The 26,172-nt window shown below is 40.0% G+C and overlaps 1 protein-coding gene across 2 annotated transcripts in view; it reads left to right on the top strand.

The window, feature by feature from the left end:
* Positions 1-25,719, top strand: part of Dpy19l1 (dpy-19 like C-mannosyltransferase 1) — a 94,232-nt gene extending 68,513 nt beyond the window's left edge. Inside the window, exons 12-23 of one of the 2 annotated variants that reach the window (XM_027411696.1) lie at positions 919-978; positions 1,442-1,522; positions 7,238-7,339; positions 9,297-9,368; positions 11,295-11,344; positions 14,956-14,980; positions 16,394-16,513; positions 17,411-17,585; positions 18,247-18,346; positions 19,400-19,525; positions 22,993-23,182; positions 24,458-25,719. In XM_027411696.1, coding sequence (XP_027267497.1) covers positions 919-978; positions 1,442-1,522; positions 7,238-7,339; positions 9,297-9,368; positions 11,295-11,344; positions 14,956-14,980; positions 16,394-16,513; positions 17,411-17,585; positions 18,247-18,346; positions 19,400-19,525; positions 22,993-23,149 — 1,068 coding nt within the window. In that variant the 3' untranslated portion in view covers positions 23,150-23,182; positions 24,458-25,719. Of the gene's footprint in view, positions 1-918; positions 979-1,441; positions 1,523-7,237; positions 7,340-9,296; positions 9,369-11,294; positions 11,345-14,955; positions 14,981-16,393; positions 16,514-17,410; positions 17,586-18,246; positions 18,347-19,399; positions 19,526-22,992; positions 23,831-24,457 lie in introns of those variants that run through there. The other variant, XM_027411695.2, reaches the window with a different exon arrangement.
* Positions 25,720-26,172: the final 453 nt, after the last annotated feature.

Here is a 26,172-nt window from a genome sequence, read left to right as displayed (position 1 = left end):
CTCCACTGGGGTGCTTTCTGCCTTCTGAGTAGTTCATCTCCAGAACCCATTAATAAGTCTGCAGAGTCTTAAATCCCTACCTCACTTTGAAATACCCATTTCCAAGACATATACTTTTCCTTGCCTGAGGCACTACTTGTAGCTGGTGTATTATTTATTACTCTGTAGCTGTAGTATATTTAGCCATAGCCATGGGCCTCTGTTGCTGTTTGCAACCCCAAACTTGGAGTTGATATGGCTGTGCCTTGGGATTAAGATCGACAAATTCTCTAAGATATTTTTGTCAAGTTTGAAGTCTGTTTTTCTCACTGGAGGTAATATAGTTTAGGATTCATGTACCTGGACTTGATATAACACAGAAATATTTTGTTAGGGCAGTAAAATCTCATGTATAGTTCATAAGTCAGGAATTTTAAGCTTAAAGGGAATCTTGTACTTGTAGAAGCCATTTGAATTTCTGAAACTGTTGCGTACCTTTTGATTCGCAGGTAAACCATATATATATATAATATATATATATATATATATATATATATAAAAAAAACACTAAATCTTTTAATATAGTGATTTTCTTTTCAGTTTACAAACTCACTGACAATAGATTTTTTTAGTGTTAATTTTTTAAGGTATGCTTTGAATTCACTAACTGCATATTTGGACATGGGGTGATAATTGTGAAAAATTCACAAAACAAAGCAAACTCATGAATGTGGGAAACAAATTTGTAGAAAGAAGGGTGGGACTCAGAGAGATAGGATGGTGGAGTAATTAGGATGTAGTTTATACATGCATGAAAATGTCAAAGAACAGATTTAATTAATGAGTCAGTCATGTGCTGAATTTTGCATTCTTCAAAGTCTCAATTATTCTGAATACTTGTTACTTGAATGTCTGAGTATTCATTTATGTCCTATTCAGGGTATGCTGGCAATGAAACCACAGTTCCTAAAAATGAATGTATCTGAACTGAGTTTATGGGTAAGAATAAACCTGTGTTTTTTTTTTTTTTCTTCTCTAAAATATAACATTGGTTTTATGCTTTACTTTTAAAGAAATTATACACACAGTGGAGGGGCCCAATAGCTTTGTAATAAACATATGAGGGATTTGTTTGAATGTGAAAATTGTCCTTTTCATTAAATGAAGAGTCTTGTGGGTTGAGTAGTCGGTTTAAGTTTTATATATTACCCCACATTGCTTCTGAGGAGCAACCACGTGTAACAAACCCCACTGTAGGAGTCGAGCTGTAGATCTTGTTTACATCTCTGATAAAACATAAATACGTTTTGCTAGAAAGGTCATATGTTTTCAGCTTTATTTTTAGTTGTAGTACCCTTTGGTTTTGGAGCAACTTGTTATCATGGGAATAAAGCATTTGTTCTGTTCACTTCACCAGGCTACAGAATGTGGAAACAAAGTTAGTTTTATTTTCTTTTTATAGGTTATCCAAGGGGGTTGTTGGTTATGTGGAACTGTTACACTCAAGTATTTGACTTCCAGAATCTTTGGCATTGCAGATGATGTAAGTATATTGTTGCTTAAAATTAAAAGACTTGAAAAGGATGCAATAGGCAGGGAATAAATCAATGGAGTTATTAGAATATCATCACTTAAGCCAGATTCTAAGATGAAGTAAATATCATTTTCTCTCTTTAATGCAAGAAAGAAAATCACAAAAATGTGATTATGTATATAGTTTTAATCTTCAAAATTACCACAGACCTCCTTTTAGTATATTTCTATGTCACAAAGATGTAGAAGATGTAAAACAAGACCTCTGAATACTAAGGCCTAACATTTAAAGTCAGTACAGCCATTTTCTGACTTCTTTACTATCTCTTTTTTAAAACCAATGAGACAGTGTCTTCAGTATCACCGATAGAGATCTGTGGTCAGTGTTTGTGGGATGTTTGCATAGATACCATTGTTCACAGTTACAGCCATGTTAGAGATTTTGTTTTGTTTGGCTAGGACCAAGAATAAAATGATCATGTTTTTGATTTATTATCTTAAGGATTCTTTTCTTTTTAATTTTTAGAGACAAGGTTTCTCTGTGTTGCTTTGTAGACTAGACTGGCCTTGAACTCACAGAGATCTGCCTGCCTCTGTCTCTTGAGTGCTGGGATTAAAGGCGTGCACCACCACCACCTGACTTCTTAGGGATTCTTCTTATGAGGAGTTGTTTTGTGTGTGTGTGTGTGTGTGTGTGTGTGTGTGTGTGTGTGTGTGTGTGTGTGTGTGTGTGTGTGTGTGTTCATGGTGCTTGTATGGGTGCCTCTAAGTGAGCAAATTTGGGCATGAAGTTTTTTGTTCTATCATCTCTACCTTACTATCTTGAGGCAAGGTCTCCCACTAAGATGGAGATAGACTGGAGGCCAGCAAGCCCCAGTGATCCTCCAGTCTCACCCTTGATAATGCTGGGCTTATAGGCAGGCTAGTCTTGTGCTTTGAACATGAATCCCCTCAAACCATCCCCTGGCCTCACTTTGCTTACTTTATTTTGATGTTGTTATCAGCACATTCTAAGTTAGGGTCCTCCCAGCAATGATAATACAAAAGATAATGAAGCTATGACAAGCAAGAGTAGCAAGTTCAGGATGCTGCAGGGGCACACAGGAGGAAAATCAGAAATGGACCACAAGTCATTTGTGCAGATGGGAGGGAGAATGGTGACAGAGTTGGTTACAGAAGTTAGGAAAGAGGGGGATAAAATAGCTCCAGTCCCAGGTGTGTGGACTCTGTTTCCTTTCTGTTGGGAAACAAACTAATTAAGACAGTAATTCAGACTGAAGGTGCTGGTGACATTTCTGTTGTATCCTACTGTATTAGTGAAATGTGATGACCAAAAAGTACGCTGTCAATGCAGATTTCCACAAAAGAGATGACATAAGCGTGGTGAATGTCTCTAGAACTGTAACAGTGAGCAACAGCATTAGTTCCCTCATTCGTAATGTGCTGTTGCTAAAGAAGCAAGTGCTGGGCCCCCAGCCCTGGAAAGAGCTGTGTCTTTCCTTCTCTGCTCATTGTCTTTTTTGTAGGAGTCTGTAACTGTCCCTGCACCTGCCAGTTCTCTCTAGTCTGAGGAGCTAGCTGGTGTTAGGGTCCAAATATTTCCACTTTGCAAGTTTTATTCATCAGTGATGAATTCTGGAGCTTTCAAAACAAAACAAAAACAAAAACAACAGAAAAACCCACTTGTACTGCACAGGAAATTCTTTTTAGCCAAGTTTTACAGTTCCTCAGGTTAGAATAGCCACATCTCACCTGTGAGATCTTATTGTTTACCCAAATTAAAGGAACTTACAGAGGGTAGCATGGGGTTGTGCTCAGTAAGCATTAGTGTTGTAATGGTTGTTGTTGTAATTGTGTACTCACACACTTGCATACCATTTTTTCCTCCATGGAGTCACTGACGGGGCCTTAGCTTGTTGGTTTGTTGGATAGTGCTGCAGTGCACTGAGTTGTGAAGAACTCTTCATTAGTTATTTTCCAATGGTAGTTCTAGAGATTGCAATACATATCTCAATTTAAAACAATCTACTTAGGTTCATGCTGGCTTAATTCATGTTAATCTATGGTGCCCCTGACTTGGAGTCTCTGCTCCCTCTCCCTTTTGGCCATCTGTGTGTTTGTGCCAACAGTGTAAGTTCTGATTCTTTATGCACCCTTGTATCTTAAGTGAAGAGAAAAAGAACATGGGGGGGGGATTATATTGCCATTTGTATTTATCAACATTAACATTTTCCACCATTTTTATTGTCCTTTCATCCTGTGCTTGAGAAGGTTTATTTATTCTTAACCTGTAGACTCCATCTAATTTTTCATAAGCCAGGTCTCATAGCAGTGGGTTTTATATGGGTTTGTTTCTATTTCAGTGTTTAGACTTGGTTGTTTGTTGGTTTTGCTGGTTTTTTTTTTTCTTCATTTTGCTGGTAACAGAATTGTTAACTGTAGTTTCTTTAAAACTTATGGCTCTATTATTTCTAAGAAGCCAATCAATATTCTTCTATAAATGCTTATGAAGTCACCTTTCCTGCCTTCCATGACCCTTTTATTGCTCTCTTTAGGTCCACACTACTTTCTGCTCCATCAGCTGTGGGTTTGTAGAAAACTTGGGCTCTCTTGGATTTCTCTTGTACAGGTCTATAGTTTCTAGTCCTCCAGAGGTGTGAAAATATCCCATCCATTATGGTTGTCTCATCACTAGGTTCTCATTGTATCATTTACAGCTAGTCTGCCTGTCTTCTATTCATGTCACTGGGATTGATGATGTAGACTCTGGCAGGAAGGCTTTTGTCTTTCATTGCCTGTTGTTGCTGATGATAGCACAGGTATTTCTAATCTGCTCCAAATTAAGTTTTCAAAATTGGGCCCACAACCCTCATAGACACCATGCCATTGACCCAGCAAGCTACAGAATCCATGGTGTTGTTGATGGTGAATGCAACAGCCTAGGCAGGAGTGCTATAGACTCCCATTTCTTCAATCAGGTTTTATTAGTAAATACAACTTGGTGGTGTTTATATTAGAAGACTGTGAACTGGTTGTTTGTGACACTTTTGTCCAGTTTTATAGTTGTCTCAGGGGAGGGAATTTCTGACTCTCTCCCATATCTAGAAGTTTCCACATTCACTGACATTCCTACACTGATCCAGTGTTGTTCTGAAGCAAATCTCACTTGCCCATTGTATTCTTTCTAATTAGTGCCGAGTGTGGTTGCCTAGTACTTTAAAGGATATTTGCCTTTAAACATGAAAGTTATTGGCCACAGTTTCCTTTACTTGTAATGATTTTGTCTTCAGGATAGTGGTGGCATCTCACAATTTTTGAAGATTGGTTCAGTTTCCTACTTTCAGAGAGCATTTGAGTAGAGTTGGCGTTTTCCCTTAAATGTAGCAGAGAGCAACTCCGGAACCTACAGTGCTCAGGATTTTGTGTGTGAGGAGGTTTTCAGTGCAAACTAGACTTCCTTAGGAACGTAGCCATCTGGCTGGAGCTTTGGCAGGTATCCTTGGGGCTGTTGTGCCTGCTTTCTGTATGCTACCAAGTGGAGCATGCTTTCAGAATTGCATGTGCAAGTTTTGCATATGTACATGTATGGGAAATGGTCTCTTATTATTAAACAATTAAGTTCTCAACTTCTCTAACTTGACAGGTAATATTGCACAGTATACCATGTACAGAATCATGTGGGGGCGCTTTGGTACATTGTGGAATCATAAAAAGCTGCCTATCCTCAGAATACTTTGTTGTTATTGTTTTGCTACTGCTCTTTTGGGACTAGAGCTCTTCAAGTCAATTCTCTGCATTTTGCAATGGAGTAAAAGAGGGTCACTGTTGACAGTCTCTTGATGGGTACTAGGCCTGCTGAGTTCTTCCTACCTAACTGGAGCTGTGTACCCTCTGACTACTCTTCTCCCCTCACTTGGTCCTCTCCCATGCCACTTTTAACCACCCTTCTTTTGAGATTAATTTTTGTAGAGTCCATTTGCAAGATCAAGTATGTAAGAAAATGTGTGGCACTTTTGCTTTTACCACTCTTATTTTCTGGTAAATTTGTCTTAATTATTCCTGTAAGTAGTGCTTTTTGTATACTTTATAAATTTGCTTTTTATGACTTTCTACATGATCTAAAGGTTATTAAATTTTAGCCTATTTTGTTTCCAGTCAAAAGGACTCCTAAAGCCATTCATAGATATTTTCTAGTTTTACTGCATTTTTGACTTTAAAAAATTTATATGAAATTTCAACATACTGTTATGACATGCTATATATAAACACTTAATTTTTTTTTACTGTGCTTAAGGAAAATGTGTATGCTCTTCCTGTAAAGTTTATGGTCTTTATTTATGGACTAATTGATTATATTATGCTGATTTATGTTAAATTTTATCTTCTCTTGCTCCTGGAATAATGCTTAACATTTCTTGTGAATACTATCAGCTTGCCTGTTTCTCCTGCAGCTTTCATAGACATGCATTTGAATCTCTATGGCAGTCTGCATACAAACATTTGTCATTTATCAGCATATAGTATTGTCTTTTCACAAGTTTTCCTGAATCTCTATGTGTTTTTTATCATGAATGTTGTATTTTGTATGTGCATGTTGGCGGGGGCGGTGTTTGGCATCGTTCCCTCTTCACAAGATGGTCTGGGACCACACACGGTTCATTGGTTTGCATGGCAAGTGCCTTTACCTAACCAGCTCTTGAATTTATGAACTTAAGTTCTGTGAGATGCCTTCATGGCCTCACTAGGTTTTTGTTTCAAACTTACATTGTTTGCTTTCTTTTATGCTTTTGTGTCAAGTTTATCTTCTGTAGACAACATAATATTGTATTTGTTCCCTTCAATCAGTTTGAGTATCTGTCCTTTAATTAGTAGCCAACTTAAGCTCTTTCTGTATATGTGGAAATTGCCTTTTGCTAGGAAGTTTTTATTTATTTTATTTGGGATTTGTTTCCTTGTGCTGTTTCCCAGAACCTCCCTCTGGTTCATCGATTTATCAGCCTTTCTTCCCAGACAGCTCGTGCATCATCACATTCCCACCCTCCTCTCGGCTTTACTCTCACCAGCTCCTGTGGTGTGGTGGCCTTAGGCAAAATTGCCTCTTTCCCTGGGCTTTGCTGTTTTAGATAATAGTTAATGTGAAAGTTTGGTGAATGTCTTTGGTCTTTAAGCCTTCTCTTTTTTTTTCATTTAAAAAGTGAAGCAGGTAAATGTGACTACACACATGCCCTTATTGGCTGTCAGTCAGAAGGTTCCTTTTATGCCAATTGCTCCCATGTGTGCTACCTTTAAACTTTTAAGTCCCTTCCCAGATTTGGACTGTGCCTTCCCTCTATACTCCAGACCCAATTTCCTATGTGGTTGTCAGAGATCTTAAGAGTTCCTGGGCTCGTACCTCTTGGTAGAGAGCAAGGTGGGGGCTAAGGAGCTGTTTTACCAGGTTTAGCCCCATGAGCAGAAAACCTCGAGGGTAAAAGCCTTGGGCATTGATGTGTGGGTGGTAGTAGATGTTGGTAGGAAGCTTTGGGAGCTGTCACTTGCTGGCAGAACAGGGGGCACAGCTGTGGGGTTGGATGAACAGAAGAACAGAACTTTCTTTAACATAAAAGCCCAGATTTGGAACAATGGACTTTTTCACACAGTGAAAACTATTTTTAGATACTGTTAAGATTAAAATGAGTAATTATAATGTTTGGTTTAGTATAATGACTCCTGACTTTCTTTCTAGGCTCACATTGGCAACTTATTAACATCAAAATTCTTCAGTTACAAGGATTTTGATACTTTACTATATACTTGTGCAGCCGAGTTTGACTTTATGGAAAAGGAGGTAAGCTCTGATTCCCAATTCTGCTCCCTTGGCTTCTGCCCTTTACTTTTTCATAGGATGCCCTGTTGCTTCCGGGTCTGCATGCGCTGTTATCTCTGCTTAGAAGAAGTCTAGCAGTTTAATACAAGCTTGTCCCGTTTGTGTATTTATTTATGACCTTTGCTGTGTTGGTAATTTGGAAATATGCATCCAGAAGACCCACAATGCTTGGCTGAGTGAACACAGACATTTCCAATTGCCTCTTTTCAGAGGCACCACCACATAGTTCAGTCATGCACTCAGGCTCACATGCTTCTACTTACTGTGTGGATATTTGAATGATCTCATTGCATTTAGATATCATTGAGCACAAGCTTTTCATACTAACATTTCTCTTTTGAAAATTGATTCAGATGTTTGATGTTTATAGGAAAAATGGGGAGTGGGGAGTGGATTTTGGGACAGAATGCTACAATGTGAATTAATGGTCTTGAACAAACGCATCTCATTCTTTATGTTATAGTCTACTAGTTCCTAGTAGTATACTGAAGACAGATATTGTGAAGACAAAATGAGATTTCACACACTAAAGTACTTTGATCTCTTAAGTAAAATATTATTTTCAATACTTCCTGAGATACTTTTCCCCAACATGCTTGTTTATATTAGTCTTGGAAACACCATGCATGTGAATTCCTTTATTGTTGTTTACACCTGATACATTTTCCTCTCTGGCTGTACGTGTGGGACTGTACCAAACTGGCCATTACTTTATTGACATATTCATTGTTCTTATAATCCCTCTCTGATAATTCTATGTCCTGAGTGCCAGGCCAGCAGCCTACAGTGTAGACTTACCTGTTCTTAGGCAAGTGTGCCTTGATGACTCCAATCTCCTATTGGTCTTCATTTGTTCTGTTTATGATATTGATACATAATAGCTGATCCAAAGCTATACAAATGATAGTAAGAAAAGCTATAGGAAGAGTAACTTGTAGGGTCTTAAAATAACAGTTTATAGGAAATCGAGACTCCTTCAAGAAAAGCTAAAGAAAATAGAAGGTAAATATAAGCAGAGAACTGAGATGTTGTAGGATGGGCTGGAGTCTACTGAGAACATCATGCATGCTACTGTAACCCAAGAGTGCTCATTGCCATGTCTAGTGAAATAAATTGTGTATTCAGGCATGGCATGACTTCATTCAGCTTAAACAGAAAGCCAGACTCTTGTATGCCATTCCTGTATTCATGTGTATATGAATTCAGGGACAATGCTGCTGAGGCAGTTGAGTGTCTACCACTTGAGAGAGTGCATGCCTTTTATAGCACATCAGTATAGTAGGGAAAGAGACAAACCTTGAATGCTATTCCTTAACACAATTCCAAACTGACCTGGAAAGATGCTTAAAATATGTAATGGACTGTGTTACAATATACATTTCCATAAGTTTTCTGTTGGTGAAATGTAAAAATTAGCTTTGTTACCTTTATAAGCATTGGTCATTATTCAGTGTGTATTTGTGTGTAAGAAAAAGAAACACAGTATGTAAGAATATATATATATATATATATATGTGTGTGTGTGTATATATATATATATATTTATATTTATATTTATACACACAATATATACAATGTCGCCTGTTCCATGTAAATAAGCACTGCCTGCTTGGGATGAACCGTGAGCTCTTCAGTTAGACAAATAGTGTAGTGTGTGAAAAGAAAAATCTCTAGTGGCCTTTCACATAAGTTTTGGGAACTGTATTTTTAGTGTTTTCAACTCAGCACTGGTGAAATGTGTTTCTATGGAAACGTGCCTTAATTTCAGTGATGGGAATCAGTGGATAGGTTGGACTCTTGGTTGATGAATGTTTGTATTTCTCTACTTATGCTTTTAGAAATTCACCCTTTTCATCATTTGAAAAGAAGTTTTGTTTGGCTAAAACATTTCCTTCTAACAAATACCCCTCAATTTTAGACTCCGCTGAGATACACAAAGACACTGCTGCTTCCTGTTGTTCTCGTCGTGTTCGCTGCAATTGTTAGAAAGGTGCGCTTGCCATAGAATGGTTTTCATAATTAAACATGTTCATGCTTTTGTATGGTAGTTACAGATATTTGGCTACAGGATAATATGATAGTTTTGTGCTGATTTATTGAAACATTCTGCATTTTGCTATTGATGGTCTTTGATGAATGCTTACAAATCTTAAAGATATTCTGCTCTCAGTTAACCTTAAATAGACCTAAGAAAGAATGGCTTCGTTTCTGATTCTACATTTTGGAAGTCATGTCTAGAGGCCATTATTGATCGAGATACAAGTTGATGTAGCCATGTCTCTTAATTGACTAGATTTTAATGTTCAGTAATATTTCCAAAATATTTAATATTTAACTGTTTTTATATGATATAGGAGCAGTTTTCAATTACTCCTGAATGGGGTTTATTATTAGTCAAAAAGAAGAATTGGGAAACTGCAGTGTATTGATGAATTGGATAACTTGTTTAGGCTGCAAGTTTACTTTGATAATGAAATTCTAAGCCCTGCTGTAAACTAGGCCTGAGAAACATCAGTCTCCTATGAAGAAAAGCAGGTGTGAAACTGTTTCCTAAGTAGCTTGTGAAGGCTGTAACTAAATGAGACTTAAGAGCTGAGATTAGTCTGCAATCGAAGAAGAGATGGCAAAGCCCAGCAATTTATTGATCTCTAGTGATTTGCGTTAACAAAATTTGTTTATCTGTGGAATATTCTGTACTGTGATTACTGTTCAATTGTACTTGTACTGTGCTTTGTACTCCTCCAGACTATTTCCCCACAGCATATTTTGATGTGTTACTCAGCTAGTGACCCATGGGCAGAGAGATACTGCCTTGGAAGATCAGAGGTTATTAGTAGCTCCCTTTGTGCCCATTGTCACACTAGACTCAGTCTTAGCACCTCCTCCTATACCAGCCACCTGCTGGTACTCACCTTTGTATTCTGCCTGTTTCAGATTCTGTGGGTTTACTCAGTTTCATTTTTTGCTGGGTTCTGCACCTGCCTTTCACTTTTGCATTGTTATTCATACATAATAATCATCAAAAATGGCCAGATATTGACCTTCAAGGACCTATTCAAAGACTACAGTGACACGGCATGATAGCACATGCCTTTAATCTTTCAGAGACAGGTGGATGTCTGTGGGTTCTAGGCTGTTCTGGTCTGAATACTGAGTTCTAAGCCAGCTAGAGCTACAGAGAGAGATAAGACTCTGCTCAATAAAACAACAGAAGACTGCAACTTTGATGGCAAGTTGTGATGGAGTAGTAGGTCAGATGGATGAAGCTACACTGTTTAAAGAGCAAAAGATTTAAATAGAAGTTGGGTAATTATTTTCAAATATTTAAAAGCCTACCAACTGGAAAATATGACTACATTCCTTTTGGTACCTTAGAGATGTGGTCAGTGATGAATCCCAGATATAGGACTTTTGTCCAGAAATGCATAAGACCAATCAGGGGAGCATTGGAGCCTCAGGCAGCAGACCAGTGGTTATTCCAAGGGCTAAACTAAAGTGTGTGCAAGATGCCGCAAGGATCTTCCTGCTAGAGATAAAATTCCCAAGGGTTGTTGTCTTTAGCCATTCTACAGCTCTGTGTGTATGATTAGGGGAGGCCATTGCGATCACCTCCATGTGGGAAGAAGCAGGAAAGTCAGGACAAGCAGAGGTGCTTAATGTTTGTCCCCCTTGGGAAGACCATTTCATCCTTCAGAGCCTATTGCTCATGTCCTAAATAGGGTATTGTAATTTTCCTAACGGTATTGCTGAAGGTAGACACAGTCAAGGACTGTGCTAGTACAAAATAATATTGAAATCATTATTATTGTCGGAGTGGTCTCTTATCTCCATACTTCTCATATTTATATTAAGAGTTTTAACATTTATTTTCTTTATAACAGCTTTTCTAAAGTCTTTTCTAAAAATCCATTTTCAGATTATTAGTGATATGTGGGGTGTCATAGCTAAACAACAGACACATATAAGGTAAATATGTCTTAATTTTCTTACTTCCATTTACTGAGTATTTACTGTGGTATATACCTCTATGCTTACATCTTGGACTCTTCATAAAGGATGTTTCCTTTGTCTCCATTCCCCTTCCTGTAGAGAATACTGTACTCTGTGTATTCATTCATCAGATCTCATCCAGAGAAGTCTGACCATGGCCCCTCACATCCTCTTTCCTGGAGGGACAGGGCTTTACCAGTTCAGTAGAGAAAACCAAGAAATTAGTTATTCTGTTTGGGGTCCAGTAGATTGCCATATTTGAGAAATTCACACAGGGAAGTGTGAACCTAGATCCATTTCTCATTTTTAACTCAACTTCCCTAAGAAGCAATTTTAAAACATAGGTAGCCAATTGTACCTGGAAATTGACAAAGGTAGGGTACTTGTAATTGAAGAAATGAAAGGCCTTTTCAGCTGGCTACATTTATATGCTGGGAAGGTTGACAACATCAACCAGAAGCACTTCAGTCTGATAAAAGATGCCAGAAGCATTATTGAAAGGAAAAGGATAGTTACAGTTAATGTTTGTGAAAAGTGACTCAGGATGGATGACAGCCAGGGACATATAAAGAACCTAGAAAAATTAATAGGAAAGCATCCACACTGGGAAATGAATGGAAGACACAGAAAAGGGAATCAAGAGAGAAGTGACTTTGCCCCTAGGGCTTTCTTGCACACGTTGCCCCTGTCTCTGGGGTTTGCAGTTGAACCCTTTGCCCATAATTTGTTTCCTGCACTCCCTTGCAGCCTGCCTTTCCATAGCCAATAGGAAAGAGTAGTTGAAAGGGTGGATGTTTACACATGACTCATAGAGGCTCAGAAAGGCCTACAGTCTTGGTGATGAAGGCATTTTGAATAAAACGAAAGTCTTTGTATTCACCAGAGTAGTAAGAATTGGTAATATCCAGTGCTTGCCAGCTGAGAGAAATGGGGTGTAGTTGGCTGTGGCAGGAAGCCATACAGTGGTCCTGCCCTTCAAGCCAGCAGTCCCCTGAGTACAGGTACATGCTGTGGAAGGGTTCACATGAATGGAGACAGTGGCCAAAGGGTGTTGTGTGTAATGTGGAAAGTTAGCGTGATAAAAATATGTATTGGTACAGAATGAAATTATGGTCACAGTATAAAGTGAAATGTTTTACCATGTTTATGGAGATAGTTCAATATTATATCATTGGATTTGTTTTTGAAAAACCAAATAATATACATATATGGCAACTGTGCTTTTAAGTTATGTATGCATTTTTTTATTATTTGAATATCCTCACCTTTACACTATTCCTTGAGCTTCAAATCTGTGTTAATACATGGAAAAATCTTTTACATCATTTAGAAGCGGTTGGCTATAACTGCCTTGCTTGTACCTGTGCAGATAGGCAGGGAAGGGGAAATAATTCTGTCAAAATTTGTCTTCATCTGAGGTACTTTTTTTTTTTTTTTTTTGGAAGAAGCTTCAGCATTAGAACCATAGTGTGCAACTCTTGAAAAGGAAAGTGAAAGTTTTCATAGAAAATTAGAACTGCCTCATCAAGAATAGCTTTACTACATACAGAGGGGATTTCAGTTCAGCAGGGTGGTAGCTCTCTCGTGGAAAAGGGAATGGCATGGTGACATTTCGTTTTGTATAAGAACAAAAGTCATGCCATTATAAAATAGAGAGGGGAAGATGAAGAGGTTCATTTTAATTTGGATGTGATCACCCTTAAATGCTCTCTTCATGGCCCCAGAGATAAAAGAGAGTAGCTGTGGCCTCATGTAGGAACTGCATCAGCTGTGGAGTCATCCTGAGTGCAGGCTTGGCTTCCTTGCCATCTGTGGGGATGACATACGATTGTAGCCTGTTAACACCAAAGGTAACAGGAAATAGTATTTGCTTGGAATGAATGAAGAAGGGGCATTCCACCTCCTTCATACTTGGCCTGTGAATCTGCTCAAATCAATGCATACATGTGTTTGGAGACTAGATTCCCAAGTCAGATTATGTTCTGCCTAGGTTGTGGAGGATGATCACTGATAGAGATGTTCATCTATGCTCTAGCCCTGGGAACAGCTCTGCATTTCTTAATGTTTTCTCTGTCAGAAAGCTGCATATCTCTTTCCTATCTGTTACATCATTCCCCTGGCAGCTTAGCTCAGAAGCAGTAAGCTTTGGTTCTGCTCTTAGGTCCACATCCTAACAGTATGCAGATCTTATCCTTGTCACATTTAGAGTTATATCCAGACTTTGGCTATCCCTGCGCACCCTTGCCTCCCTGGTGTACTGCCTCCTGGCTGCCTCTCTGCCTCTGCCTCTGCCTCTGCCTCTGATCCCTCACCTACCATCAGTCCCACTGCTCTTAGTCCTTGCCTTCTCTCCTCTCCAAGCCCACTGTCTCATGGCTGGCCCAGTAGAGCCTCCCTAAACTGGACCTTTCCATTCTGTCTGCAGGGTCTCTCGCCCTTCCCCCCCCCCCCCCCCCGTCTCAGACCCTACTCAGTGGATTTGAGACTGAGGAGTGTGTGCCCCTCTGGGGGACACCATTTCCTCTCTCTGCAGCTCTGGTCACTGTGGGACAAAGCCATCTTTGCCTTTTCCCCCCAGCCTTACATATATGAACTGAGAGGATAAGGACTTTTTCTGTTTTGTTGCTCCCCTCTCTCTATTCTGTGTGTTTCATACTCAATGAACTTGAATAGATGGATGGATGGATAGATCCATACCTGGACTCTTGCAAGTCTCATTTTAGTGGGGAAGGGCAAGTAAGGTGATACGAAAAATACAAGTGCGAATCCTATCTCCTCCAAGAAGGGCAGTGGGCATGCGCATGGAGTGGGCACTGGTGTAGGATATAGCTTCTCTGGTGGCTTTAGTGGTCAGTGAGCTTGTGACCAGGTCCCTCAATCAGGAGAGAACAAGGGAGGAGGTAGCTGTGTAGACAGAGAAGTGGAGCCATTGGAGCAGCTACACTGCAGATAGATGATGGACTGGGAGTCAGCGTGGCAGAGGAACCATTTTAGACTTTGGAGCAAAAGAGTAGATGGCCAGCTCTTCCTGCTGCTTTGGGTGTTGATAGCGAGCATGGAAAGACGAGGGCAGGACTTGTCAGACTCTAAGCACGTATCCAGGAAAAAAACAAAAAAACAAAAACTAAAAAAGAAGAGCATTCAAGCAAAGCCAAGGGCAGGTGTTATGCCTGTTTTGATGTTAAGCACCTGGTGCTGTGAAGACTGTAAGTCTGCCTTCTGTGGCCCTGTCATCTCTATTGCAGTAGAAGTACATAGAGCTCAGGGTTCACTAGAGGACAAAGCAGGTGCATGGGCCATGAAGGCCTCAGAGTTCTTCACTTCATGCCTTGAGTGAGCTGTTGTGCACACCATATGATTCTTGGTGTAGTAATTGTGTACCTAGCCAGACACACATTGCCATTTTTAAAATGAACTGTCTTAAATGGTTGTACACCAGTATTGGGATAAAACTTTTAGTTATTTTGATTTACTTATATGTGTTGGGGGGATACTGTAGAAGTTGTTAACAGCTCACATTTGTAGATAATGGCACAAATTACTGCCTCAGTATGAGTCAGTTTTTTGTTTTTTTTTTTCCATTTCAGAAAACACCAACTTGATCATGGAGAGGTAAATATCCGACATTACTAAGACTTTACTTAATATCTTTATATCTCTTTGAACTTTGTTTTGTAGTCCTGGTGTCTAGGTTTAGTGGTGTTTATCAGTAATTTATCTTCAAAACCCTTTGGTGTGTATTTTTTTTGTGAGAATGTTAGAAGTTGATTGGGTGACTCTTGGTGAAACGATACACACTTTTGGCCTGTAAAAGAGTCTTTACAGTAATAGCAGTTTCTGGAGCCCCAGGAGGCAGGTACGTGAGGTTTCCTTGCATATGGAATGCCACAATTTTCCCCACCTACCTTGTCCCGAAGCTTCAGAGGTGTGGTGGGCTTCTGTTCCACCTTCCTGAGATCAGCCAGCTTCCACACTGGCTGAGCACTGTGGTTGAGAGGCAGTGGCCTTCATTCTCCTGACCACTTCCCTGCCTTGGTCTGATGGCAGAAACAAGGTAGATGCAGAAATCAGGCTCTATTAACTGCAGGCCTGACTGGGAGTACAATTGCACAAATGCTTCAGTCAGTAGCTCTCTAAATTGAGGCTGTTTAAATAGTGCAGCCTGAAAGTACATTTTAACAGTTTCTCTATGCCTGTAGATCCAGGCAGGTCTCAGTTCTCATCAGGGTGCACAGAGTAAGTATCAGTAGAGTGCTTAGCCACACATGTGATATCTGTATGGACCTTCCCCCTACCAAGCCAGGGCCCAGCTCAGAAGATGGGGGATGAGGGGCTGTAAGAGCCAACGGGGGGGGGGAATGTAAGAACAGGGGGCAGGGGTAGGGGCAGGGAGTGTAAGAGTCGGGCCAGGGAGGACTGGAGCAAATACTGCAAATACTGGACACAGCAGGACTGCCACACTCATGACCTCACAGCAGCTGTGGTGACACGTGATAGAACTGCTGCACCATGAACTCAACGGCAGCTGTGGTCGCCTACAGAAGCCAGTCTGCAGTCTAGCACTGACGGGGTGAGGCTTGTGAGCCTTCTCCCAACTGAGGACCTGTTGACAGTTGATGGCTTCTAAGGTGGGGGAATCAGTTTCCTCTGAAAATGTGGCCCCTGATAGGTCCACAGTGTTCCAGTGGATGGTCTCAAACCCATAAGAGAGCAGGGGAGGGAAGGGAGAAGGAGAAGAAAAAAGGAAGGGGGGAGGACATGTGTATGTATGAGCAGCACAAATTGGACTCTGGGGTTGTTGTTGTTATTGTTTGTTTTTTTTTTAAAGAGGACACAAAGGTAAGAGGGTGTAAAGAGTTTGGGATGTGACTCTGAGAGAAGCTAGGGAAGATGTGGAGAATGGTTGTGTTCAAAATGCCTCATTTGAAATCCTTGAAGAATTAATAAAAATATTACACATCAAGAATCACTTAAGAAGTCATTTCCATGTGTCCAGATTAACAGAAAATTCTTTCTTCTCTTCAGTTGGTCTACCATGCTCTGCAGCTGTTAGCATACACAGCCCTCGGGGTTCTGATCATGAGACTGAAGCTCTTCCTGACACCACACATGTGTGTGATGGCATCCTTGATCTGCTCCAGACAGGTAACTTGGTGGTGCCAGTGAGTTCTAGCCCAGCCTTAGCTACCTGGTGGTCCTAAAGTAGTGCTGGCCAACAGGATTCTATAATTCCAGACCACCAAAGCTCTTCTCTGGTTCTCTATATGTTTACTAAGCACCAGCTTTTAAAAAAAAAAAAAAGTCAAAATGCGTATCTGTTCCCCAGAAGCTTGAAGTCCAGATCCCTGTCAAGCAGGGGATGCCTGAGGAAGAGAACAGGGGAACAGTGATGTCATGAAGTATGGACTGCTTATGTGGGCTCCAGGCTCCTGTCACCATGTGTGAACTGGTTAGAGAGGCCCCAGCTCCCTGGTTTTCATCCCTTTAGGCAGGATGGTGGCAGGAATGAAAGCTGGTGGCAAGTCTTGATTCCCATCCCACTAAGGGGACAGGTAGCAGATTCTGCACCATGTTCTAAACTTAGGACTCTGTGCTGGGTTAAACTTGCTCATTGTGGTACTGGAGATCAAACCTAGGCTCACAGGCAAGTGACCCAGTGAGCTGTGTCCCTAGCCTGTCCTGAACAAATGGGCTCTCATTTTTCTTTTGGCTGAGCTTTGTAAATGAAGCTGGTGACCTGGCTCTTTCTGCACGGCTTCTGAGACTGTTTCTCTCTTGGTTAGAATAGTTTTGATGCTAAAGATCATTGAAGGACTATTTGCTGGGCCAGCAAGATGACTCAGCGGGTAAAGGTATTGATGCCAGCTGTGACCTGAGCTCAGTCCCTGAAGTCACAAAAGGGTGAAGGAGAGAACTGACTCCACAGAAGTTGTCTCCTAACCTCAGACACCCCCCAAAGGTTGAGCTCTTCCTCGGGATGCTTTTCGTACTGGAGCTCACTGTTGTGCACTAACAGTGACCATGTTTTTACTTTGATTTCAGCTGTTTGGCTGGCTCTTTGGCAAAGTGCATCCTGGTGCTGTTGTTTTTGCTGTGTTGGCAGCAATGTCAATTCAAGGTTCAGCAAACCTACAAACCCAGTGGAACATTGTAGGGGAGTTCAGCAATTTACCACAGGAAGAACTCATAGAATGGATCAGATACAGCACAAAACCAGGTGAAAATAACAAGAACACCCTTACTTTTTTTTTTTTTTTATCTAGTTAGGATTCTTTTTCTTCCATAATTTTATGTTACCACAAAATCCTACTGGGGTTTAAAGGAGCTGTCACTACTGACAAAGTGGCTTATAGGAGATGCTGTATAAACCTTAGTTATTTGTTTTGCTATTTTCATAAATTTAAATTTGTAAACATTTTCCAAAGTTGTAGATGCTACATTTAACATCATTTTGTTATGTTTCCTTCCTTGATAGAATGTCAATATTAGCCTTCCCATTCCCTGTTACTTGGTGACATGCCCTCTAATCCACGTGTCCCCGTGGAAACTTATTGTCCCAGTAGGAAGTGGTTGACTCTTAAAGTATCTTTCAGAGCTGCTTGATACTGTGAAACTTTCACAGTCAGTTGGATACTGCTCTCCAAGTTACTAGAAAAGGAAAGGGAAAAGTGGTAAGCGCTGGTGTCCTGTTCCCTAAGCCTGGCTGCAGATCTGCACTGCCAGCTCCTGGCTGCATTCTGCTGTCATTGACTCTTTAACCTGTGAACCTTCCTGGGCCTCAGCCAGCTCTGTTACCTGTGAAATAACTGGGCTGTCCTGAAGGAAAGCCCTGCAGATACTTGCCCAGAGTGTTCCTGAGACCTTGCCATTGCTTCCAGACGCAGTGTTTGCTGGTGCCATGCCCACCATGGCAAGTGTGAAGCTCTCTGCTCTCCGGCCCGTGGTGAACCACCCACATTATGAAGATGCAGGTCTGAGGTTAGTGCACAGGTGCATGGGGAAAGGACAGGTGACCATGCAGATAGACAGTGAGTGAGGAGCCCACAAAAGTAGAGTATTCACAGAAGGGTGGCTCAGAGGGGTTATTTCAGACTCACCCTTGGGGAAGGAAGGAGACGCTGCAATAAGATGGCTGGGTTAGAAACAAAACCGTGGAGGCTCAGTGGTGCAGTAAAGCTGTTATCTTTGTGCTGTTTGTTATGCAGCAGAAAGGAAAAGATATCTTACCAGTTGTCCAAGATAGTGGGGCCTCCTCACGACATTATCCATAGTTGTCCTGCACTCTGCTTTAAGCTTTTTAGTGAAGTCTCCTCCTAACAGGCTTGTTTCTTGAAATCTGAGGAGTCAATTGGAAGAGTCATTTAGTGGGATTTCTGCTCTGCTTTTATGAAATTGTATGCTGTACTGAGCTTAGATATTTTTTTTTTGATGGGATAAGACTTGTCTTGCCCATAAATGATGCCTTGTATTCTCTCAGAAGAGGTGAAGATTTAATATCAATGCACTTTCTAGAGGAGATAAAGCTATACATTTCCCAAATGATCAGATAAATACTATTACTATATTCTTTTGCTTAATGATGGGTATACATTTTATAAATAAAAAGCTTTCACTAAGAATCAATTTCAGTGAACTAATTTCCAAAGCAGTTTCATGAAGGATGAGGTTTTCTTAAATCTAGAAGTCAAGTGGGGAGCCTGTGGGCTGAGCCTTGTTCCTTTCCAACAGTGTTGGTGTGCTTGCTTTCAGCCCTGTCTGCAATCAGGGCTGCTTGATGATTAGAAGCAAAAGCAAGTGTACAAAGAGAAGACTAAGTTTGGATCTGTGGGCTTGCATTAGAGCCAAGCCCTTTCTCCCAGAACTGCTGAGCAATGTCTGCCTTCCAGTTGTAATCTCACCCTGGCCCCTTGCAAACTTCTCCTAGGTGTTTGCAACTCCTTCCTTCTCTGAGTGTGCTTGCTTCCCAATAATATTGATTGTATCCTTTTTAATCTTGAAATATTTTTTGCCCACTTATTTTTTTTCTTGAAGAGCCAGAACAAAAATTGTATATTCAATGTATAGCCGAAAAGCAGCCGAAGAAGTAAAGAGGGAATTGATGAAATTAAAAGTGAATTACTACATTCTAGAAGAGTCATGGTGTATAAGAAGATCCAAGTGAGTGTTTTGTATAATTACTATTTTATAATCATAAGAGTGAAAAGTTAGTTCAGGCTCATAGCAAGAGTTCTATTAGTAGTACAAAATATGATATATATAAAATTTCAAAAAGTATGAGTCAACACCCTGTACATAATTATTTGAGTTAGACCTTTTTACTCATTATAGAAATATACTTTTAAATAGTGCTGTGCACATATATATTGCCTTAAACTAATATACCCATTTTTAAGCAGGTAATTGTGGATGAGTTTTTATAATCTTTTACATTTGAAAGAAAACTTTCCTTAATTCTAGCCAACAGAATTTGAATGTTAAAATACTTATCTCAGTTGGTGTATTTTGATTCTAGATGTACCACCAATGAGGAAAAATACTTATATTGAGAAGAAAATCATGCAGGTTCTCATGGATGCTTTTTTTTTTTTAAATATTTTTTTTCCTTTTGATAACGGGTGTTGCTCTGTTGTCCAGCCTGGCCCTGAATTGTCCTTAACTTATGCTTCTAATTCAACCTTCTGGGGATCCAGGATTATGGACCTACACCATTGTGTCCATCATCACAAATGCTATTGGAAGATGGCACTGGCCACTCAGGGAGACTTGCAGAATGCCAGTATTGGGTGTGACAGAGGCAGATGGGGCTCATAAGGCAGCACTTTGCCCCTTTTCTTTTCTTTAGCATGTTGAGCTCTGGAAAACCCAGACTAGGTTTTGAATTCATGTTTTCTACCACCCCAAGTATGGTAACACTTCAGCCTTGTTGTATGTGAGAACTTTATGCCTCATGATTCTAGGCCAGTGGTCTCAAAATTCCTAATGCTAGTACCCTTTAGTACAGTTCCTCATGTTGTGGTGACCCCATCCTTAAAATTATTTTCATTGTTACTTCATAGCTGTAACTCTGCTGTTATTATGAATTGTGATGCAAATGCCTGTATTTTCCAATGGTCTTAGGTGACCCTGTAAAACTGTCAATCAGTAATCCTCATAGAGTTGTGATCCACAGGTTGAGAACCACTGTTCTTGGTGTTATGCTCTGTAGCATCTGATGTTAATGAGGCTATTCAAAAAGGTGCACTGGGATCTCTATGTGGGAGCTGTCACTGGCAGGCTGTCTGGCAGTTAGTTAATCTGATGGAGCCAAAGTGAAAAATTATGTTTTGGACACAATGAACATTTCATTTACAAAAGGGAGACAGACAAGTATGGTGTTAGCTTATGGTAGCAAAGTGGGAAGTGACCAAAGTGAACACCCCTGAGAGTCCTTCAGTAATGCATAGATCAGAACTGAAGAGCCATGAAGAGGTATAAATGGCTCTGTGTGCTAAGATATAGAAACTAGTCAAATTGTACTGTTGTGAATCCCATAATATACCCAGTTTTCTGAAAGTAGCCCAGAACTGCCCTGTCAATATTGGGTGTGGGTGAAAACATGGGTCAAAGCTCCAGCAGAAGTGTTAGAAGCTGATGTTTATAAACAGTGCTCTGAGAAATGGTATTCAGGGCTAATGTATGCACCTGTCAAATGGTGGATGTTGGGCCTGGTAGTCACAAAGGATAACAATAAGTGGAACTTGGAATTCCTAGAAATATTTTCTTCTCATTTAAAAAAGAAGAAGAAAAGGAAGAAAAATAACTATGACAAAACAGCCATGGTCAGCTTTCTGTAATTTTAATTTTTCTCTTTTTCTTCATTTTCTTTTTGTTTATACTGGGTATTGAATGTAGGGCCTCATGCATGCTGTTCAAGCAGCACTTTTCCCATTTTTCTTGTTTTGAGATATCATATCAGTAACTTGCTCAGTCTAGCCTTGAACTTAAGATGCTCCTACTTCAGCCTCAGAGGTAGGTGGGATTATAGTCCTATGCCACCAACACCAGCTTTTCTTTTTCTTCAGATTTTCCAAAGCAAATAAGAATAGAAGAACTGCATAAGAACATAGCTGCGTCCATAAATCTGATCTTGTTTAAAATGCTGAAATGGTTTGGATGACTTATGTAGGCATATATAACTTGATAATCTTATTTATCCCAGGTTTGGCTTTGTTTTTGTTTTTGAGACAAGGCCTATATGTGTAGCACTGGCTTTCCTGGAGCTCAGCATGTAGACCAGGCTGGCCTTGAACTCACAGAGATATATCTGCCTCTGCCTCCCAAATACTGGGATTAAAGGTGTGTGCCACTCTGCCCAGCTACTTATATTATTATTTATAAAATATATTATTAGGTGGACATAGTAGCACACTTGTAATCCTAATAATCCTGTAGTTCTAAACCTTGGGACTCTGTGCAGGAGGGTTACATGTTTAAGGTTATCCTAGGTCACATGATGACACCCTGTCATTTTTTTCTCATTTTGAGAAAAAAAAAAAAACTGTACTTGAGGTTTAATTATTCATTTAGCTAAGATGTAAGCTTACCAGTATAGGCCTCAGACAGCTCAAATATCCAGAAATGAGCTCAACTGGTCTATGGGAGGACCGGTTTCCATCTGCCAAAAGGAGCATTTCCCTCTGTTTGTCAGAAGGGACATATGGCCTGTTGACATGCACATGTGGCTGCACATCAAAGCCCATGCAGGGCCTGCAGGCTCCCTCACTATCTTCTGTCAAGTATACTTCTCACCAGCTGTACATTTCCAAGTCCACACCCGGCCCTTGTGCCTCAGCCCCTGCTCTTTATATGCTACCTCCTAGCTCTGCCACTGTTGTATCACTCTTCTTTCTCCACTCTTCTCCATCCTCTTGCAGATAGCCCTGGCCATGTCCAGTCTGCTTCTCTTTCTCTCTGCTCTGGACTCTGGATATTTTTTTCCTCTTCTACCTACAAGCAAAGCCTTAACAGTACCAGGAAGTGGGAGTACTGGCTGTTTCTTTGCTGTGCCCCTGGCATACAATCATAATAAGACTTTCTTTTGAATTGACTCATTTTAGGGTGTGATGAATACACCTTGCCTGTGAACTAAGCAAATTTCATCATCTTTAAAACAAATGTGTGTTGAGCCTGGTGTTGTAGATATTTAACTGCCCTCAGTCTGCACATTCTGAGTGGCAAACCAGCACATGGGCATCATTCCCCTTTACACAGTGGGAACCAACTGCAAACCAGTGCATGGGCATCTCCCCTTTACACAGTGGGAACCAACTGAGAGAAAATAACTGTAACAAAACATTCTTGACAAGTAGCAGGAGCAGAGCTTACCAGGTCTCTGAGCTGTCTTAGCTAGTCCCTAGCACATGTATTCTGTAGGTCTGTCCTTATATACCCTGTTGCTGTGTTTCCCTTGTCCAAAAGAGAAGCTATAGCTGCTTACAAAAATAAAGGTAACTATTATGAGATTTTTAAAAAAAAATATAGTGTAAGTAGGAGAGCTGAACTGAGATGAACGCGTAGGCAGTGTACTGTGCTGTCTGCAGATGGAGAAGAGTCATGGATTTTAACATGAGCATTTCCTCTTCTAGGCCTGGGTGCAGCATGCCTGAAATCTGGGATGTGGAGGATCCAGCCAACGCTGGGAAGACACCTTTGTGTAACATCTTAGTGAAGGATTCCAAGCCTCACTTCACTACAGTGTTCCAGAACAGCGTTTACAAAGTCCTAGAAGTTATCAAAGAATGACTGCGGCGTGCACCGGCTACAGAGACCGCATCAGTAATGGCTTTACTGCTTTGCAACTAAGTCGTGTATCATTTTAACTCAGATTGCAAAACCTTTAAGTCTTTTAAAGTAACTGTTTTCAATTGGAAAACATTTTATTTGGTCAATTTGTCATTCTGATTGTAAAAATGACTTACACCAGATCAATTAGTTACTGTTTCAGTGCACCTGTTAAAATTTGCTATGCAAATGAGTATATGCTTGTACTTCGTTAAAATATTTGTGTCACAGTGAACAAAGCCATCTGTGTAGAAATACATCATGGATCGTGACAAAGATTATATGAAAATCCTTCTGAACTGCTGAAGGCCTGTTTTTCAGTGCAGGACCTGTTACCCAACCTCACTTCTTATTTACCTCCTGCTCTTATCTTTGGACACTTTGGGGATTCTGTACCCCAGTTTTACCAGCCCATCTCAGCACTTAGTCCAGGAGGAGTTGGCCTGTAGGTCACCTCTTATCTCACTTCCGGGTGCTCTTTTTGTTCTGTATTGCTCTTGTGAATTAAGTGTTTCCTGCCTGTTGTTACCAATTCCTGAATATGATGGGAGGAACAGCTCCTTTAGTTCCCAGACATATGGCATTCTGTCTATCCCCACAGACTATTTTTTTCAAATAAATGCTATCTCGTCTTTAGGTTGATACAAGTGTTTATTCTTGCTTAAAAATTAGTAAATGTGTATTTTTCTCATTTTTAGTATTAATCAAATATTATATTTTAATATCTTTAATCCATTTAAAATTTTTCATGATTAATTACAGTTTTAAGAAAAGCTATTTTAGACAACCCCAAATATGATGCATCTAGAGCCTAATATTATATATAGACATAGACTGTAGTATATGGTAATTTTTCTTTTACTATTAAGATAAAATAAAACATTAACTTTTCTGTCAAAATGTAAATGAATAATGATAAATGAATAGAGCTTTTCTCTTTTGCTTTCAAAATTGCCTGTCTTTGATAAGACAAAGCCTTAAACCTTTATTATAATTTTGCCTAAAAAAAAGTCAGTATGAAGAATAAGTATGTTCAGTCTTCCCCATATTTTCATCCTTTTTTTTTTTGTTTTTTGAAAATTTCCCAAACATGATTTAAATTTCTTACACAAATTTTGTTTCTTAGAAGTTAATTTGTGTGAAATGAGATTCTTCAAAACCATGGATCTTCAGTGTTGTAAGAAATGGTTTTCAGGTTTTAAATTCTAAGCAAATTGTGACCATGGCTGACTACACATTTAATTACAGTCTTCTCTTTATTAACCACAGGCTGATTAACCTCAGTGTGGATTGTCCTTGAGACCTGAGTCCTCAGGGATGGTTTCCGGTGCCCACTCCTGGCAGCCACAGAAGAGCTGTTCTCTTTCTGCCTTCTTACCAGAGCCCAAGGACAAGCTTGTCTGGGGGAAGCACTGGCTTGCTCCTATTGGTCACCTGCAAAGACAGTATGGAGACTGAGGAGTGTGGTCTCAGTGTCCTCAGAGCCAGCCTCACCTCCCAGGGTCTCACTCCCTGGAGCTGCCCAGGGATTGTCATTCCCAGTGTTGCATACTGACTGAGCCTCCTCACACAGTCAGATGCTTAGTTTTATTTCATAAGCTTTTACCAACTCAGAAAATAGGGAAGCAGCTGGAATTAGGTGGGTTAGGAGTGTTTGTGTGATGGCACAGTAATGCAAAGAAATGGAAAGAGGGCTTCTGAGGTGGAGAGATAGAGTGGGCATGGGTGTGAGCTTGGCATGCTCACCATGCTCGCCCTGCAAACTGCATTTATTTTGCAGCCCTATATGACTGGTGTGTGTATACAGCAGTTAGGATTTTTTTTTTTTAAATCACCTTTTTAAAGTTCTTTTCTATCCTTACCCTCTAACAGCTCCCTTCATAATAAGTTCATGTGTAATGATTGGAAATTCTGTACAGAGAAACAAAACATTAAAATACTATTAGAGCCAGTCCACATGCTGGGAAAGATTAAAAGTAGTCTAAATTAGTTTTTTCGCAGAAACCTTTTGTAACAGTATTTCTTAATGTAACTCCACCAGCAAGCTCTGCTTGTATTTTAGGCAAGTCAGCTTGGAACAGAGGCCTTGGGGGTCCACTGCGTATTTAGCCTCCAGCACATCTAGGAGCAGCCGGTGCTCTGCGGCATAAACACTTTTATGGCGACATGGAGCGGTAATAGATTCTGTGTAGCTGACAATGCAGCATTAAAGCTCAGTATTTTGCATATTTCTAGCATTTACAAATATTTTTGCTTTAGTGTGAGGAAAGTAAGGAAAGACAGGAGGAGATTGAAATAATTATTATTGTGGCATTTAAAAAGAGCTGGGTAATACTTCCATAAAAAGATAAGCCTCTAAAATGCCTGGCAGAAAATGTGTGCTGTTAAAATAGGCCAATAGCATTAAGGAGAAAATAAAAGGATGTGTCCGAAATAAAGTGATAACTACATAGGAGTATTGTATTTTTATGAATTTTATGCCCCTTGTTTACATGTACTATATATGTTAAATAAAAAATACATGAAAAATGTACAAAGTGTTTTCTTTGCCACTGTTTCCTTTGCACCCTGACTGTGACCATGTACATTTTCATTTGTAGTCAGATGACCACAAACTGGTTTGCATCATCATGCAGTCCTCATTGGAAGGAGGAAGACAGTCACCACAGCGTCCATTGCTGATGGTAGGTGCTAGAATCTTCCAAAATTTTATTATGTATATGGTCAAAACCACACATGTTCCATTGTCCTTTTCAGCAAGGGACATATGTGTTGGTATAATTACAGAGTTGCTGACAGCTTTTCCCATACATTCATTACACCACAGACAATTTGGTATAAAAGATTCCTCAAAGTATAATTCATGTATTTGTGCATTTATATTGTTTGGAGGGAAGGCAGTTTAGTTGTGTTCACCCATATGGAACTGACTTCCTAACACAATTGCACTTTGATTTTGACATCTTGTGGAGAATGATGTTCTG

Source organism: Cricetulus griseus, chromosome 4 (genome assembly GCF_003668045.3).
Source record: "Cricetulus griseus strain 17A/GY chromosome 4, alternate assembly CriGri-PICRH-1.0, whole genome shotgun sequence".
In the NCBI taxonomy this organism is placed as follows: domain Eukaryota; kingdom Metazoa; phylum Chordata; class Mammalia; order Rodentia; family Cricetidae; genus Cricetulus; species Cricetulus griseus.
This window is presented reverse-complemented; position numbering and strand designations above follow the sequence as displayed.